This window comes from Podarcis tiliguerta (genome assembly GCF_965153285.1).
Source record: "Podarcis tiliguerta genome assembly, chromosome: 1".
Classification (NCBI taxonomy): domain Eukaryota; kingdom Metazoa; phylum Chordata; class Lepidosauria; order Squamata; family Lacertidae; genus Podarcis; species Podarcis tiliguerta.
This window is the reverse complement of record NC_139534.1, coordinates 130,478,076-130,496,824: the sequence shown is the minus strand read 5'-3', so window position 1 is coordinate 130,496,824 and position 18,749 is coordinate 130,478,076. Positions and strand designations below refer to the sequence as shown.

General features: G+C 50.4%; 1 protein-coding gene across 3 annotated transcripts in view; it reads right to left on the bottom strand.

Moving 5' to 3' along the window:
- The window catches only part of FRMD6 (FERM domain containing 6), a 148,304-nt gene that overhangs the window by 15,329 nt on the left and 114,226 nt on the right, over nucleotides 1-18,749 (bottom strand). For all 3 annotated transcript variants that reach the window (XM_083436730.1, XM_083436731.1, XM_083436729.1), the window contains 8 exons: nucleotides 16,896-16,975; nucleotides 15,665-15,741; nucleotides 15,029-15,215; nucleotides 9,454-9,609; nucleotides 7,776-7,841; nucleotides 6,136-6,204; nucleotides 2,605-2,779; nucleotides 1,489-1,824 (listed from right to left, as the gene is read on the bottom strand). In XM_083436730.1, the coding sequence (XP_083292856.1) occupies nucleotides 1,489-1,824; nucleotides 2,605-2,779; nucleotides 6,136-6,204; nucleotides 7,776-7,841; nucleotides 9,454-9,609; nucleotides 15,029-15,215; nucleotides 15,665-15,741; nucleotides 16,896-16,975 (1,146 nt within the window). The remainder of the gene's footprint in view (nucleotides 1-1,488; nucleotides 1,825-2,604; nucleotides 2,780-6,135; nucleotides 6,205-7,775; nucleotides 7,842-9,453; nucleotides 9,610-15,028; nucleotides 15,216-15,664; nucleotides 15,742-16,895; nucleotides 16,976-18,749) is intronic.

Here is an 18,749-nt window from a genome sequence, read left to right as displayed (position 1 = left end):
GCCATGTTCAAATATATAAAAGGATGTCACATAGAGGAGGGAGAAAGGTTGTTTTCTGCTGCTCCAGAGAAGCGGACACGGAGCAATGGATCCAAACTACAAGAAAGAAGATTCCACCTAAACATTAGGAAGAACTTCCTGACAGTAAGAGCTGTTCGACAGTGGAATTTGCTGCCAAGGAGTGTGGTGGAGTCTCCTTCTTTGGAGGTCTTTAAGCAGAGGCTTGACAACCATATGTCAGGAGTGCTCTGATGGTGTTTCCTGCTTGGCAGGGGGTTGGACTCGATGGCCCTTGTGGTCTCTTCCAACTCTATGATTCTATGATTCTATGTCTGATCTCCCTGGAGACCTCGATATATGACAATAGACTGCTCTGCCTCCTTCCTTTTAGCAAATGTTTTGTGCCACTGGGGAAGTGGAAATTCTGTATTGATTTGTTTGGGATGTTGTATGTGATGCCAATAAAGGTCTTGCGATACGATTTGTGATGTTCTGTTATGGGGTTACACTTCCTCTGAAGGAGCAAGTTCGCAACCTGGGGGTACTCCTGGATCCTTTGCTGTCATTTGAGACTCAGGTGGCCTCAGTGGCCTGGAGTACCTTCCATCAGTTTTGGCTGGTGGCCTAGCTACGCCCCTATCTGGACAGGGATAGCCTAACTACTGTTGTCTGTGCTCTGGTAACCTCAAAGTTAGATTTCTGCAATGCGTTTCATGTAGGGCTGCCTCTGAAGACGGTTCGGAAACTTCAGCTGGTGCAGAATTCAATGGCCAGGTTGCTCACCGGAGCAAGACAGTTTGAGCATATTACACTGACTCCACCTAAACATTAGGAAGAACTTCCTGACAGTAAGAGCTGTTTGACAGTGGAATTTGCTGCCAAGGAGTGTGGTGGAGTCTCCTTCTTTGGAGATCTTTAAGCAGAGGCTTGACAACCATATGTCAGGAGTGCTCTGATGGTGTTTCCTGCTTGGCAGGGGGTTGGACTCGATGGCCCTTGTGGTCTCTTCCAACTCTATGATTCTATGAGTCTATGGTCTGACTGCACTGGCTAACAATCTGTTTCCAGGCCCAAATCCAAGTGCTGGTTTTGACCTATAAAGCCTTAAACGGCCCAGGACCCCAATACCTCAAGGACCGCCTCTTTCCATATGAACCTGCCCGGACCCTGAGAACATCATCTGAGGCCCTTCTTCGTATGCTCCCTCATCGAAAGGTCTGGAGGGTGGCAACACCAGAACGGGGCCTTCTCTGCAGTGGCTCCCTGTCTGTGGAAAGCTCTCCCCAGGGAAGTTCGCCTGGCGCCTTCATTACACACCTTTAGGCACCAGGCAGAAACGTTCCTTTTTAATCAGGCCTTTGGGTGATCTGATTTACATCCTATGCCCTACGTGCTTTTTTTGTGGGGGTTCGTAGAAATATAAGCAGCCCATCTGTCCCCAAAGGGAGGGCCCCGCAGGCTCGGCGCTGCCCTTGCCACCAGACTTACCGTCCTCCTGGGAGGAGTCTTCTTCCTCCAGGCGCTCCTTCTCGCTGCTCTCCACGCCCGAAGTGTGGGAGCTGCCGTGGCTGGTCAGGGAGCTGCAGGCCCTCAGTTTGTGGTGGGCGGAGGGCAGCAGAAAGTCCTCCTCGCCCCCCTGCTCGCCCCTGGGCTTGGGGTCAGCCTCGATTCCAGACGTGTGTGAGCTGCTGTGGCTGGCGGTCGAGAGGCGGGAGAGGCACTTGTGCTTCATGCTCCCGGAGCTGCTGCCGCTCGCGCGTGAACGTTTCTCCATCTGGTCCATTTCCAGGTCGCTGATATAGGATTCGCGGTACTGTTTCTTCTCTGGGGAGCAAAGCCGGGGAGAGTCATGGGAGGGACACGGCACCACACCCCTCTCTTTCTCCAGCCGCCAGCTGGGTTATCAATCTGATTCCCTGCTGCAATGGTACCTATTTATCTACTTGCACTGGCGTGCTTTCACACTGCTAAGGACTTCCTTGCCTTTATTCTGTCCCATGTAGGACCAGTCTGGATAGTTAGCCTTGGTGAAGACTTGACATTTTCATTCCCCAAAAGGTTTTTGACTTGAGTTTCCATTGAAATGAGGCTGTATTTTAAATGTTTAAATGTTGTATTTTAATCTTGTTGTTAAGCTGTATTTCAATCAATTTGGTTTTTATATCGGGTGTTCGCCACCCTTGGCTGGGGAGGGCGGGGCATAAATAAAATTTATTATTATTATTATGAAGTTAGCAGGAGCCGGGACAGAGCAATGGGCGCTCACTCCGTCGTGGGGATTCAAACCGCCAACCTTCTGATCGGCAAGCCCAAGAGGCTCAGGGTTTTAGACCACAGCGCCACCCGAGTCCCTTTACTTTTTACCTTTATTTCCCTTTACAACTCAACCAAGTCCCTCCCCCCCATAATCTCACAGCTCCTCCGTGTCCTCCCATCCCTAGAAAAGGGGGTCACAGTGGCTTCCGTTCCCACAGCTGCACTTTTAAACTCTGTAGACGTCAGCTTCCTGTTCTCCTGGCTGCTCAAAACCTTGTGGACTAGCACCCTTGGCAGGCGGAAGACCCAGGCCGAAGCAAGGAAGAGACGAGACGGGGCGGTTCCTACCTTCGCTCTCCTCCAGCTTCCTGATCTGCCGCAATACGGGCTGTAGGTTCATGTAGAGGCGGTGGCTGTTGCTCAGGAGCTGCAGGAGGTGCCGCGAGCGCAGGGGACAGGCAGTGTAGTAGGTGAGCTTGCGGGCAGAGGGCAAGCCGTCGGGCAGGATCTCGAACCTCTTGCCCTGCGGAGAGAAAGGAGCCCATCCGGGAGTCAGCTGGGGCCCGGAGACCGAACGCTGCCGTGAGATTCAGGATGCAAAAATGAAAGCACATCTGTACGCAGAGCAGAGTTAAACTGTGGAACTCCTTCCTGCAGTGATATCCCCCAACTAGGACAGCTTGAAAAGAGGATTTGACTATTTGAAGAACTGCTGTAGACAAATGAAAAGGCGGGCAGAGTCCGAATTATGAGCAGTGCAATGAAAACAATGATGAGGCAGAGGGCCTTCTCGGTGGTGGCACCGCCGTGTGGAACGCCCTCCCACCAGATTTCAAGGAAATCAACAACTACCTGAGTTTTAGAGGACATCTGAAGGCAGCCCTGTTTAGGGAAGTTTTTAATGACTGATGTTTTAATGTATTTTTTAATATTTTGTTGGAAGCCTCCCAGAATGGCTGGGGAAACCCAGTCAGATGTACAGGGTATGTATGTATGTATGAATAAATAAATATTGTTGTTGTTGTTGTTGTTGTTATTTTGTATTAAAGTATGTCATATAAAACAGTAGGTATAAGGTGGAATAAAAGACCATGGAAGTAAGGGTGGGGAGTCAACAATTTTAAGAAAAACATATACAGTTGTACCTTGGAAGTCAAACAGAATCCGTTCCGGAAGTCGAGTAGACTTCCAAAATGTTCAGAAACCAAAGCATGGCTTCTGATTGGCTGCAGAAAGCTTTCTGCAGCCAATCGGAAGCTGTGCCGGACATTGGGCTTCCGAAAATCATTCGAAAACCAGAACACTCACTTCCGGTTTTTGATTGCTCAGGAGCCGAAATGTATGTGTTCCAAGGCGTTCAGCAACCAAGATACGACTGTACTGAAATATAAGTAAATTTGTAAAACCTGTGAAAATCAATAAAAAAATATGTCTAAAAAAAGAGAGAGGATTAGACAAATTTGTGGAGGAGAGGGCTGCCAATGGCTACAGATGAACTAAGCTACAGTGCAAAGGGAAAATGTAGATTTTTTGCTCCACCCACTCTTCCTGCTGGCCCTGCTTCCTGCTGGGATGTGGCCCTTAGATGCCTCTTCAGAGAGGAAGGTGGCCCTCGGGGAGGGGCAAGGGTCCTTGTGGCCCCTGCTTTTGGGGAGACACTGCTGAGAGAGCCTCTGCAAGAATCCTGCTCTTCCGCAGCCTTTGAAGGCCAATTCAGTCTCCCAAGGAAGACTTTTATCAGCTGCCTGCCTCAGTGGAGCTGACTTGGGTTTTTTTTTTAACAGTTTTGGCTGCTCTTGTTTTATTTCTTGCCGCTTTATTATTCTGTAAGTATTTTATCGCAAGCAGCTTTGAGAGGGTTTTTATTTCTTGCCAGGAAGTGGAGCTCGTAAAAGAAGAATGAAACAAAAAATAGAAGCTTTGGCTATGCGAGGCCCCAAATCAAAGTGCCGCAGAGCTTGCTAGCGGGGTGGAATCTTTAAAAAAGCAAGGCAGCCTCTCTAAGGCGCTGTCTTGAAATTATCTTTATTTGTTAAAGGTGGCTTTGAAGCAGTTTACCAAAGACTGCACGACACTGTTAAAATGCGGGATTTAAAATACGCCGTAATTAAAACGCACTGCTTCTCAGGTGCGTCAGCAGAAAAACAACGATGACGATCCAGTCCAATTCTAAAACCCAGAAACTTTACATTTCTGGTCGCCTCACGTTAAAAGGGATATTGTAAAGTTAGGAAAGGTTCATAAAAGGGCATTTTGGATCACTCATTGTTGGCGAGTTAATTTCTTGATATTTTTGCAGCCAACAACAAAACTACACTGGGCCTAAAAGGTAAAGGTAAAGGACCCCTGACAGTTAAGTCCAGTCGTGGACGACTCTGGGGTTGCGGCGCTCATCTTGCTTTATTGGCCGAGGGAGCCGGCGTTTGTCCGCAGACAATTTTTCTGGGTCATGTGGCCAGCATGACTAAGCCGCTTCTGGCGAATGAGAGCAGCGCACGGAAACGCCGTTTACCTTCCCACCAGAGCGGTACCTACTTATCTACTTGCACTTTGATGTGCTTTCGAACTGCTAGGTTGGCAGGAGCAGGGACCGAGCAACGGGAGCTCACCCCGTCGTGGGGATTCGAACCACCGACCTTCTGATCAGCAAACCCTAGGCTCTGTGGTTTAACCCACAGCACCACCCATCACCCTGGGTAGCTTCCAGCAAAGTATTCAAACACAAAAACCTCAAATGTTAAAAATCTCCTTGTACCTCTTGAAGGAGCATAATCCTTGAACATAAAAAAGGTAAAGGACCCCAGGACGGTGAAGTCCAGTAAAAGGCGTCTATGGGGTTGAGGTGCTCCTCTTGCTTTCAGGCCAAGGGAGCCAGCGTTTGTCCGCAGACAGCTTTCCGGGTCATGTGGTCAGCAGGACTAAACCGCTTCTGGCACAACGGGACACCGTGATGGAAACCAGAGCGCCTGGAAACACCGTTTACCTTCCCGCCGCAGCGGTACCTACTTATCTACTTGCACTGGTGTGCTTTTGAACTGCTAGGTTGGCAGGAGCTGGGACAGAGCAACAGGAGCTCACCCCGTCACGGGGATTCGAACCACCGACCTTCTGATCGGCAAGCCCAAGAGGCTCAGTGGTTTAGACCACAGCGCCATCCGTGTCCCTTGCAATTAACCATGTGCTGTTTAGAGAACTACTGTATTTTTCGCTCCATTGGACGCACTGGACCATAGGAGGGGGAGAACAGGGAAATTTTTTTGTTTTGTTCTCCCCCTCTAAAGCAAGGTGCGTTCAAGGTACATTCACCAGAGCTTGTGGGGCTGGCAGTGGGGGGAAGCGCTGCTTCCCCCCACCGCCAGCCTCAAAGATCCCTGAAGCCTTTGGAGCGCAGCGCCCCGCTGCCCTGCAGAGGCTTTGCGCGCAGCCGTCCCCAAGCTAGAACAGCGAGACGGAGCGCTCCACAGTGCTCTGTCTTCCTGTTCTGGCTTTGGGCTTAGCGGCGCAGCCTTCATTCGCTCTATAGGACGCACACACATTTCCCCTTAATTTTTGGAGGGGAAAAAGTGCGTCCTATAGAAGGAAAAATACGGTACTTTCTTTTGTATTTTCTTCACATTATACTCTCCGGTCTCGTCCCCACTTTACTTGTCTTCCCCCCGGCCAAACTAAGCCTTTCCAAAAAAAGATGTTACCTTGCCTCACCATCCGTCCCCCTTGACCCTTTTTGTACGATCTCCATTTTGAGGTGAAGCGACTGGAACTGCACGCTGTTACCCCAAGTGTGCGCCCCAAGCAAACCCGTCGTGCAAATCCGTGCCACAGGCAGAATATCTGCGAGGAACTGAGCAGAGAGGCTGACTTTGGTATCTCCCTACTCACCACAAACACAAGTTTGCCCACATTCGTCCAAGGGAAGTCATAAAGCAACTGCCTTTCGCTGTTGACATTCTGGGAAGGAAGAAAAGGGGGGGAGAGAGACAACGACAATCATTATATTTATTTCCTGCTCCCATCCCTAGAATGCCTCATGGTGGGTTATGGCAATTTAAAACTAAAAAAACAGTTAAAGCAGATTACAATCACAGGAACAGGCCCTGAAAACACACGTCTCAGGCGCCAGGGATGTGTCTTCAGCGTACAATGAAAGACGCACCTCCGTGGGGAGGAATTTCCACAGGTTAGGGGCCACCACACAGAAGACCCTCTCCTATGCTGCCGCCACCACGGCTCTGAACTTCTGAGGGAGGTGGGACTACTGAGAGACCCCTCTGATGAGTTTAACAGCCAAGGGGGTCTGTAGGGAAGGGGGTTTTCCAGTTATTTGAGGCCTAAGTTGCTCAGGGGTTTAAAGACAGGTATGAGTAGCTTGAACTGGGTGCAGAAATGAACTGGCAGCCATGATAAAGGTAAAGGGACCCCCGGCCATTAGGTCCAGTTGCGGACGACTCTTGGATTGCGGCGCTCATCTCGCTTTATTGGCCGAGGGAGCCGGCGTACAGCTTCCGGGCCATGTGGCCAGCATGACTAAGCCGCTTCTGGCGAACCAGAGCAGCGCACGGAAACGCCGCTTACCTTCCCGCCGGAGCGGTACCTATTTATCTACTTGCACTTTGACGTGCTTTCGAACTGCTAGGTTGGCAGGAGCAGGGACCGAGCAGCGGGAGCTCACCCCGTCGCGGGGATTCGAACCACCAACCTTCTGATCAGCAAGTCCTAGGCTCTGTGGTTTAACCCACAGCGCCACCCGCGTCCCGGCAGCCACGATAGCTGAATATATTTACCATTTGCAGAATTTTACAATATAAAATGGGAGGTTCAAGGCAGGCAGCCAAGTAGGAGAATGGTTTGCAAAGTGTGTGTGTGTGTGTTTTATCCCATGGGAGCAGAAATGTGCACATCTTAAAAAGGTAAAGGGACCCCTGACCATTAGGTCCAGTCGTGACCGACTCTGGGGTTGCGGCGCTCATCTCACTTTATTGGCCGAGGGAGCCGGCGTACAGCTTCCGGGTCATGTGGCCAGCATGACTAAGCCACTTCTGCCGAACCAGAGCAACGCACGGAAACGCCGTTTACCTTCCCGCCGGAGCGGTACCTATTTATCTACTTGCACTGGTGTGCTTTCGAACTGCTAGGTTGGCAGGAGCAGGGACCGAGCAACGGGAGCTCACCCGGTCACGGGGATTCGAACCGCTGACCTTCTGATCGGCAAGTCCTAGGCTCTGTGGTTTAACCCACAGCGCCACCCGGTCCCGTGCACATCTTAGGTTTCAGAAAACTCTCCCCATCTCTTTCTGCAGCTCTACTCTCCAAAACCTGGACTCTCCAGCATGGAGACGATTTACCTGCTTTCAGGCAAGCCTCAAAAGTCAGAAGGACTGTGAATCATCACCCCCCCCCGCCCCTCTGGAAATGCAAATCCCAGATTCCATGCAGCGTTTAGCCTGCTGAAAGCGAGCCGGCTTAAGTCTGGGAAAGCAAGAAGCCATCTCAACAGTATATAATGTTTTGGAGGCGCGTACCTGGAATATCTGGATGCCTCGAGTGGTAAGCCCCAGGGTGAGGGAGGCCTCGATTTCCTTCTTGTCCTGCGAGAAAGAAAGGATAATGACTCTTTTTGCCCTTTTACAAAGCCCTCGCCTCGCACACACAATTCGAACGGCTGTTTTACTGGGGAAAAGGAGGGTTCAGACATGGAGAGGAAAGAGGGGCCCCTGATTCTTCAGAGCAAGGTTGTGTGTGGATTAACAGAGCATCCTTCCCCAAGCCAGATGTTTCGGACTACAACTCCCATCAGCACCAGCTAGCACAAGGGCCACACCTCGCTGGCTTCCCTCACAATCCCGTTCCAAATTCTAGCGATCACTGTCTACTTATAAAGGCCTGAAGGATCTGGGGCCGTAAATCCTCAAAGACGCACCTCTCCACTACCCAGCCGTGCTCGCTGGGGGTGATGGGAATTGTAGTTCAAAACATCTGTAAGGCATCAGGTTAGCCAAGGGCGCCCTCTAGTGTCCAGTGCCAGATTGGTCCGGGAGACGTTTGCTTGCTGCTAGCGCCCCAGCTTTTCACAGAAACACAGAACTGCAGGTTGGAAGGGACCCCATATCCTCTAGCATGACCCCCTGCGATTTTGCAACACCCCCCGCTCTGAAATGCAGCTGTCCTCCAGAAGCGAGGGCTAAAGCCTGGTGGGCAGGCTGAATAATGGCCTCCGTCATCAGACCTTGCAACTTATCTTTACAGCTGTTTCTGAAGAGTGCCGTTGCAAACACACACCGTTGCAGTTTCTCAACGAGCCATGTGAAAACGCAGCACTAAATTTCCCCGAGGTTATTCTTATTATTATTACAGTGGTACTTCTGGTTGCGAATGGGATCCGTTCCGGAGCCCCATTCGCAACATGAGGGGAACGCAACCCGCGTCTGCGCGTGTCGAGATTCGCTGCTTCTGCGCATGGTCGTGACGTCATTTTGAGCGTCTGCGCATGCGCAAGCAGTGAAACCTGGAAGTAACCCTTTCCGGTACTTCCGGGTTACTGCAGGACACAAGCTGAAAAGACGTAACCTGAACTGAACGTAACAAGAGGTATGACTGTATTATTGTTGTTGTTGTTGTTGTTGTTGTTGTTGTTTATATACCACCCTATACCTGGTGGTCTCAGGGTGGTTCACAGAAAAGTTCACAACATATATAATCAAAATAAAAACAACAACCCAATTAACACCCCCCCCCCGAAAAGAGCCACATTTTAACAGAGTATAGGATGTCAAACAGATCAACCAAAGGCCAATTAAAAAGGAACATTTTTGCCTGGCACCTAATGGTGTGTAATGAAGGCGCCAGGCAAATTTCCCCGGGGAGAGCATCCTACAGACGGGGAGCCACTGCAGAGAAGGCCCCGTTCTCATGTTGCCACCCTCCGGACCTCTAGAGGAGGAGGCACACAAAGGAGGACCTCAGAAGACGATCTCAAGGTCCAGGTAGATTCATATGGAAAGAGGCGGTCCTGGAGGTATTGCGGTCCTGAGCCATTTAAGGCTTTATAGGTCAAGACCTATTGTTTTGGGGCCCGGAGGGGGAGGGAGAATAATGACCAGGGACACGAAATCTTTTTCGCCTTCCCAAATGGAGGACACAAACTGATCGGCGGCTCTGGCCTTGCCTAACTGGACCCGTTTGCTTCTGCCTCCCCCGTACCTTATACAATCTATAATAATGCACGGCCACGTCATCGAGGCGGACAGCTTCCTTGATGTACTTCAGATGGGCCTCGGAGGCCGTCAGGGCGCACTGGTCCTTGTGCATGATGGGAATGTGCTTCAGGATGTAGTCCTTCCCTCTCTTTGCCACCACCTGGAGAGAGAGAGAGAGAGAGAAGGGGTGCTGGGTGTTAATTGCACCTGGCTGGGAATCTCAGGTTTGCTAGGCAAAATAACAGTGGACCAGAGACGACTTGGCACAGCCTTCCCAAATCCCAGTGGCCTCCAGATGCTTCCAACTGGAGCAAGCCTGCAAGTTATGCGGGGGTTACGTTCTGGGGATGCCACCTAAAGCCAAAACAGCATGCACTCAAAACACACGGCAAGTTGGACTGCCAAAGTCATTCCCCCCAGAACCTTCACCCTTTCCACATTTTTTTCCCTGCCACGTGGCGTCAAGCTAAATTGAAATACTTTATTGTCATACTTTATTGTCACTTCTACAACTTGTATACAGCGAGATTACACGAGCACCCCCCACTCAGCTCTCTTAGTCTTAATTCCCCTCATTTACTGACGCACACCCACCAAACCCGAAAGTCAGTTGCCCTGTTGTTATCTTTTCATTTAGCGGCCTAACAGCCCACGGATAGAAGCTGTTCTTTACCCTGTTGGTGCGACTAATCATGCTTCTATATCTTCTGCCCGAGGGCAGGAGATCAAGAAAGTGCCGGCCAGGGTGTGAATCATCTCCTGAGGCAATGTTCTTCCGCTATTTCATTCAGCGGATTCACGGGACAGCCCATAATATCTTGTGCTGTATTCCCCACCCTCTGTAGGCACTTCCTATCAGTTGATGTCCAACCAGCGTACCGCACCGTGATGCAGTAGGAAAGGACACTTTCTATTGTGGACACCGGTAGAAGGAGATCGTCAAATGCTGATTGACATCGTTCTTTCGCACAACTCTGAGGAGATGGAGTCTCTGTTGGGCTTTCTTAAATACCTGGGTTGTATTGATCTTCCAAGTAAGAAGAGATAAATGCGCACAAGTTAAATGTGTGCACTTGCAGGCTTACTGTACGACCCCAGCCAACGTCTCTGATAGCCAGGAATTATGGGAGTTGTAGTTCAGCACCACCCAGGGGGCTGGAGGCCCTCAACTCCCCGTCTTAGTGAGCACCTCTTCCCAAAGGTTCTTCTCCTTTCCTTTACAAGAGCAGCTGAAGTCTTCTCCAGCTTACCTCCCTTTGTCTGAAGTCACAAATACGAGCATCTACAGCAAGCCTTTCAGCGTGTAAATAAATGTTTGCAATTCTCAACAGCGTTACTTTTGGGGAAGCAAGCGGCTTTATTTATTTATCGTGCGGTTTCGGCTGGTTAAAACTGCACAAGTTAAATGCACACAAGGTTTTTCCCCCAGTGTGGAAAGAGCTTATCTACCTTGCTTGCCATGCAAAGCCCTCTCAGCGTGCCGTCTCTGGAAGAATGGGCACGGTTGCACGAGATCTCGCAGGACCATCTCGGAGATGGTGCGCTGAGCAAGCCGTACCAGGTGAGCAAGGCAGAGAGCAAAAGGATGGCTTTGAAGATCTCTTCCTTGCTTTTGGGCAAGGCACACTCAGCATGCCAGCTCCAGAAGGGCACGTATCCTTGTGAAGGGACAGTTCAAGTATGTGGGGAACTCCCTGGTCCTGAATGGGGCAACTGTGCCCCTGAAGGACCAGGTGTGCAGCCTGGGAGTCATTCTGGACTCACAGCTGTCCATGGAGGCACAGGTCAATTCTGTGTCCAGGGTGGCTGTCTACCAGCTCCATCTGGTATGCAGGATGAGACCCTCCTTGCCTACGGACTGTCTCACCAGAGTGGTGCATGCTCTTGTTATCTCCCGCTTGGACTACTGCAATGCGCTCTACGTGGGGCTACCTTTGAAGGTGACCCGGAAACTGCAATTAATCCAGAATGCAGCAGCTAGACTGGTGACTGGGAGTGGCCATCGGGACCACATAACACCGGTCCTGAGAGATCTGCATTGGCTCCCAATACGTTTCCGAGCACAATTCAAAGTGTTGGTGCTGACCTTTAAAGCTCTAAACGGCCCTCGGTCCAGGATACCTGAAGGAGCATCTCCACCCGCATCATTCAGCCCGGACACTCAGGTCCAGAGCCAAGGGCCTTCTGGCGGTTCCCTCATTGCGAGAAGTGAGGTTACAGGGAACCAGGCAGAGGGCCTTCTTGGTAGTGGCGCCCATCCTGTGGAACACCCTCCCTTCAGATGTGAAGGAAATAAGCAGCTATCTTCTTTTTAAAAGACATCTGAAGGCAGCCCTGTTTAGGGAAGTTTTAAATATTTAATGCTGTATTGTTTTTAACACTCAATTGGGAGCCGTCCAGAGTGGATGGGGAAACTCAGCCAGATGGGCGGGGTATAAATAATAAATTGTAAATAATAAATTGCGGGGTATGTATGTATGTATGAATAAATAAATAAATAAATAAATAATTACTACTACTATTATTATTATGTGCCTTTTGTGTACATGTGGGACCCCTGGAACCAAACCCCCACGTAAGATGCCATTGTACTGTACTGCCTTTCATTCAGGGGCTGGGGAATGACAAGCCTGTTTATGCAACACAGAACATGCATTACCTAAAATGCAGAATTTGGGTTCTGGGGTATGTGTGTGCAACAGAACACTTACATGTTTATATCCCTCCTGTTCGTTGCAGAGTGAAGGTACAGAGGGTGCTTTTTTTTTGCCAAGAGGCATTTTAGAATCTGGAATGTGTTTTCATTTCAGAACGCCTGTCTCATCCCAGCGGTTGTGTCTGCTATCTGAAGTCTGAGTTGTTGCTCCCCCCCCCCCCCCCATGCAGAGGAGATGCTAAACACTCCTGGGGAAGAAGTGCTTAAAATGGAAATAGTGACTCAACCTTGCTGCAAGCGTGTAATCCTCTTAGCCGACACGTTTGCAGTGAGGGCTGGCTTGGGAGTCGGATGAACTTGAAGCCTGAGACGGGTCGGTCAAACACACCAAGCCGCCCTTTCGCCTTGTGCCAATATCCACAGGGAGGCCTCAACGGGCACGGTCGCTGCCAGCTTACTCGCACAACGCTGCAATCGTGTAGGTAAATCCTGCGAAAGTTGCAGGTCTGCTGTGTTTTTTCTGGTGTGGCATAGAATCATAGAGTTGGAAGGGTCCCATAGCTGTCAACGTTTCCCTTTTTTAAAAGGGAAATTCCCTTATTCCAAATAGGATTCCTCGCAAGAAAGAGGAAAAGTTGACAGCTATGAAGGGACCCCAAGGGCCATCTAGTCCAACCCCCTGCCAGGAGAGCCAGCTTGGTCCTGCAACCATGGGCACCTGGGGCCATGGGTGTCATACAGAGTGCATGGCCCTGGCACTGAAATTTGTGGGTGCCCGGCCCCATTCATGGGGAATTTTGTGGGTGCCCGGGCACTCGGGGAGCTGGCAGCTAGGCCTCCTTTAATGCGGGAATTTCAGCTAAAGCATCCATGACAAATGACCCCCCCCCCAACCTCTGCTTAAAAACCTCCAAGGAAGGGGAGTCCACAACCTCCAGGAGGAGTCCGTTCCACTGTCGAACAGCTCTTACTGTCAGAAAGTTCTTCCTGATGTTTAGCCGGAATCTCCTTTCTTGCAACGTGAAGCCATGGGTTCGAGTCTAGGACCCCCGTACCTACGGGACCACCTCTCCCAGTATGCCCCGCGGAGGACCTTAAGGTCCATAAATAGCAACACCCTAGAGGTCCCGGGCCCTAAGGAAGTCAGATTAGTCTCAACCAGAGCCAGGGCCTTTTCAACACTGGCCCCGGCCTGGTGGAACGCTCTGTCTCATGAGACCAGGGCCCTGCAGGATCTGATTTCTTTCCGCAGGGCCTGTAAGACAGAGTTGTTCCGCCTGGCCTTTGGCTTGGAATCAACTTGATCCCCTTCCTCTATTTCCTTTTTCCTTTCTCCTTCTGTGATGGAACTCCTATTTGGGGACTTCCCTGGCTTTTTTCTGGCCACGTAGGACCAGTCTGGAGAGTTGGCCTTGGTGAAGATTTGATGTTTTCATCCCCAAAAAAGTTTTTGATTTGAGTTTCTACTGAAATGAGGCTGCATTTTAATGTTGTATTTTAATCTTGATTTTAAGTTGTATTTCAATCAATTGTTTTTATACCTGGTGTTAGCCGCCCTGAGCCTAGTCTTGGCTGGGGAGAGAGGGATATAAATAAAATGTATTATTATTATTATTATTATTATTATTATTATTATTATTATTAAATGCAGGTTGGGAATGCAAACCACTGATGGACCCACGGTCTGGCTGGATATGAGGCAGTTTCCCATGTCCCTATGAAGTTTGGAGGCCAGGGCAGGAAGGGTCACAGCGCGGGGGCAGAACTTGCAAGCAGAAGATCGCAGGTTCAATCATAGAATTGTAGAGCTGGAAGGGACCTCTGAGGGTCATCTAGACCAACCCCTGAAATGCAGGAACATCCACATGAACAGACAGCCACCCAATCCTCAACGGTACCCCCAGGCAGGGTTGGGGAGAGCCTCCTGCCTGAAATCCTGTCGAGCTGCTGCCATCCAGTGTGGGCAGCACTGAACTAGATGGACCAAGGGTCTCGGGCAGGTTCCTGTGTTCAGGCATCCAGTTGCAAGTACTGCTATGGCTCCATCTCAGAGCCTGGCCGCTGCGGACGGAGCCGGTGAAAAACAAAACACCAAAACCAACAGGCGCATCGGCCATAGCTGTCAACCGTCCCTTATTTGGCGGGAAAGTCCCTTATCCCAGCGCCGTGTCCCGCTGCTGTCCCTTATTGATGATGTCCCTTAAATTTCCCCGGTTTCAAAGGAAGCAGCTCCTCTCCCTCCCTCCCTGCCGGCCAGGGAGGAGGGAGGCTCCAGCTGCGTTGCTTGGCTGCGTTGCTCACCCAATAAGGAGTCTAAGAACGACTGGGGGGTGGAGCTTGCATGCCTTGTGCCAATCAAATCAGTCGCGTTGCCTGGGGACTCGCCTTTGCTCAGCGCTTCCCAGCGGAGAGGGGACGGTGGTTTTCCTTGCTGCATCCCCTTTGCCGGGTTGCTGCGCTGTGGGAACCACCGCTTGAGGCTTCGTTTGGCTGCTGGCTGGGCTTTCTGCCTTTGGCTTGGAGGGGCTCAGAAGCTGAACATACCTGTGCTGGGAAAATCCCTTATTTTGGCTGCTGATCCCTTGTTTTCGAGGCTGCTGGTCCCTTATTTTCAAATCTGTAAGTTGACAGCTAATGGCGCTCTCCTCCGAGGGGAAAGCCAAAACAGACAGCGCCGCCAGATTTCTGCAAAAGGCAACTCGATCCCAGCCAAGCTGGAAAGCCCCACAACCACCCCCAGAATATTTTCCGGCTGACAGATGCACCCGCCCACAAACCCCTCGTGCCGTCTGGAACGGCTGGGAGGGCGGGCAGCCTTCAGAGCTATGGCAACACAGCTTGTGTTTAAGCACTGGGGGAGAGATGAAGGGGATTGAGGGGGAGAGAGAGAGAGCCTGGGCTCGAAGGAAGAGGATGCTCCTACCCAGGCAGGGAAGTAGGCTTCGGGTTCAAAGTATTTCCCGTAGTGCTTGTTCCTTTTGAAGTTGCCCAGGTCAGCTTGCAGGGCGAAGGCTGCCAGCAAGAAATAGGCCTCTTCGCGAAGAAGGCTCTGCGAGCGGAGGACTTGCTTCCTTAGGTGCCAGTAATAATAGTAGCGGGCGGTTCGGTCGCTGGAAGGAGAGGGAGAGAAAGGAAGAGGGATGTAAACGAAGAACGGCAGGCGAGAAACAGACAGGCAGAAAACATGGATGTGTTTTGCTGGGGTGGGTTGCTTCTTCCTTGTAAACTTATTATTATTATAAATTTTTTTATTAGTATTTTCCACACAACAACACGAAAAATATCGAAAAATAACAATGCACAAAACACAAAAACCGACATTCAAAAAAGAAAAAAAAACCCAAATCCATATCTTACAAGTTAATAATATAACACTAAAAAGAGAAACAAACATTGACTGGTCCATGGGGTCACGAAGAGTCGGACACGACTAAACGACTAAACAACAACAACAAATAGGGCCCACTTTTTCTTCCATGTGGCTCTTTGCCACCAAGGCTTTCAGCAACAATTTTCCTCTGCTCCCCCCCACCTCGCAAAAGCCCCCTTTCCCCATTACCTGATCAGCCGGCCGTTTTCCACGTAATACTGGACTCGGAAGTGAATGATCATGGGGGGCCCAAACTGGTCAATACCCTGCAACCAAAGGCAAAAATCAAGGATCAGCTTTCTGCTTGCGGCAGGGAGGGAGAAGGACCCCCCCTCCAGAAGACATCTTTTCCCTCACCCCCTAAGAATACTGAGCACCAGCAGGAGCAGTGTGTTAATGCTGGAGTGCATTTGGCGAAACAATGGGAGACTCAAAGGTCCTGGGGCGATCTGCCTTTTTGCAAAAACGGTTTGCACCACCAGCTACACTGGGAGGGTATAACCTGAGCTTCAGATCTGCCGGTAACCCGAGCTTCAGGTTCAGTCTTGATCTGTGTGCCCTTTTTGTTATCTGCTACCAGAAAACCAGACCTGACCTTTTGCTGCTTTGACACGAAACCCATCTGTCTGGAGGAGGAGACGGCAGCTGGATGCGGCCACGCTGTCTTTCGGGGTCGAGGCCAACTCTCAGAGGTCCTTAAAGGCAATCTTCTGAGATGCCGGCAATTTGTCTCAGGGGCAGGCTGGAGTTTCAACACCAAGCCGGCCTCGCCAGCTGAGGCTACAGGATGCTATATGTTTCCAAAGAGCTGGGCTTTGAACGCCTAAGCGGCTCAGAGCTCCCAGCCGTCCTTTCTTAGAGAGGGGAAAAAGATACTTTCTGTGTTGACTGTCATCTGGTTGTTTTAAAGCAGGCCTGGCCAATCTTGGCCCTCCAGATGTTTTGGGACTACAACTCCCATCATCCCTAGCTAACACGACCAGTGGTCAGGGATGATGGGACTTGTAGTCCCCAAACATCTGTATGGCCAAGTTTGGCCATGCCTGTTTAAAGCTCTGCAAACTGGCTTCAGATAATTTAAGCTTCTAATTACAACTTCTTTGCTCTCTGGGAAAAGGCATCATTCTTCCAGGATGTCAGAGAGCTCTCAAAGGTTGCTAAAATGAAGCCGCCGGGTCTTCCTGCTTAAATCTGGTGAGGATAAGGTGAAACAGGGGTTCTGGTGGCCAGCTCACGCTACGGCAAAGTAAGAACAAGCAAGAAGAGCTCGCAGGATCAGGCCAATGTCCCATTCGGGCCAGCCCAGACGCGCCTATTGGGAAACCGGCAAGCGAGATCTGAGTGCAAGAGCATCATTCTCCCCTTCCTGCAGTTTCCGGCAACTGGGGTTCAGAAGCGGAGTTGAAACCAGAGTCCTTACCTTACTGGCTTCTTTCTTCCACTCTTTCGGACAGTACTTGCAGAGCTTTTGGGACAGCTCCATATAGACGTGCTCGTTGTCTGTGCAGTGGGAAGAAATGGGAAGCTGAGATTAGACAGCGGGCCTGCTGCAAGGACTCTCCCGACGTTCCTCTAAAAAGCGGGGACAATTCGGCACTCGCAGCCAAAAGAACCACAGTATTGCAGTTCACAAAGGCAGCATTTTAGCAGTTTCTGCTGGGGGGCGGGAACAGATTCCCCAATGAGCTGCTCTTTGTGGTACTTGCTTTCAAACTGTATTTTATAGTCGACTTTTGCAGTATATCTTTGCCCAGTGTTATTTTTAATATTTTTAAATAAAAATAGAGTTAATAAAAATACTTTAAAACAAAGATAAACACGCTTAGCTGCAAAAGATTATTATTTTGTGCATGTTTACTTGTTCCTGATAAGAAACAACATGGGAAACGGCACAGGGACAATTAGATGCCTTTGCCCACGAGAGGCGCTGCAAAACACCTCATCCCTTTTAAGCGATACCCCAACGTCAAACTTCCTGTGCTTTTGATTTGATGCTGCTACGCTGAATGCATACAATGCTAACCAATCTCCTCTCATGGCCAGAGATTCCCTTCTCCCTCTTCCCCTCTTGTGCAACTAACTCTCTCTCCTTTCCACTTTAGGAATCAGCCACGGTTTAGGGCAGGGCTCAGAAACTTTTTCAGCAGGGGGCCAGTTCACCGTTCCTCAGACCTTGTGGGGAGCCGGACTATATTTTGAAAAAAAAAATGAATGAATTCCTATAACCCACAAATAAATCAGAGATGCATTTTACCGTATATTTCGCTCTATAGCATGCACCGGAGCATAGGACACACCTTGTTTTAGAGGGGGAGAACAAGAAAAAAAATTTCTCCCCCTCTCTGCTCAGCGCCCCTTCAATGAAGCAGCAGGAGAAACGGAGCCCCTTCCATTTCTCCTCCTGCTTGGCTGAGGGGGCGCTGCGCAGCTCTCCCTCTCTGCTGAAGCCAGGAGAGTCTTGCTCTCCTGGCTTCAGCGAAAGGAACCTGAAGCCTGCGGAGTGCAGCGGGAACTCGCGCTGCGCTCCAAAGGCTTCAGGTGGCTACCCCTGAAGCCTGGAGAGCGAGAGGGGTCAGTGCGCACCGACCCCTCTCACTCTCCGGGTTTCAGCGAAAGCAACGCGAAGCCTCCAGAGCACGGAGGGAGCGCTCCCTCTGCGCTTCGGAGGCTTCGCGTGCTATCGCTGAAGCCAAGGAGCCCACATTCGCTCCATAGGGCGCACACACATTTCCCCTTCATTTTTGGAGAGGAAAAAGTGCATCCTATAGAGCGAAAAATACGGTAAATAAAATCACATATTCTACTCATGTCAAAACACCAGGCAGGCCCCACAAATAACCCAGAGATGCATTTTAAATAAAAGGACACATTCTACTCCTGTAAAAACATGCTGATTCCCGGACCATCTGCGGACCGGATTTAGAAGCCGATTGGGCCGGATCCAGCCCCCAGGCCTTAGTTTGCCTACCCATGGTTTAGGGTTCCAACTGCACTCAGGTGCTAACTGTGGTTTGCCGACTCCCAACCATTATGGGCTGCAACTCCCATCATCCCCAGGCAGCATGGCCAATGACCAGGGATGATGGGAACTGTAGTCCAACAAAGATCTGGAGGGCCACCGTTTCCCCGTTCCTGAACTACAGGATTAGCCAGAAACCAGCTTCTAACGATAGCTATGGACCGTGGCTCGAGGTAACTACGGTTAGCAAATGCGGTGATTCAGATCTACAGCCGCACCACATCCGAGAAAGCATGTTCTCCTTCATGGAGAGCA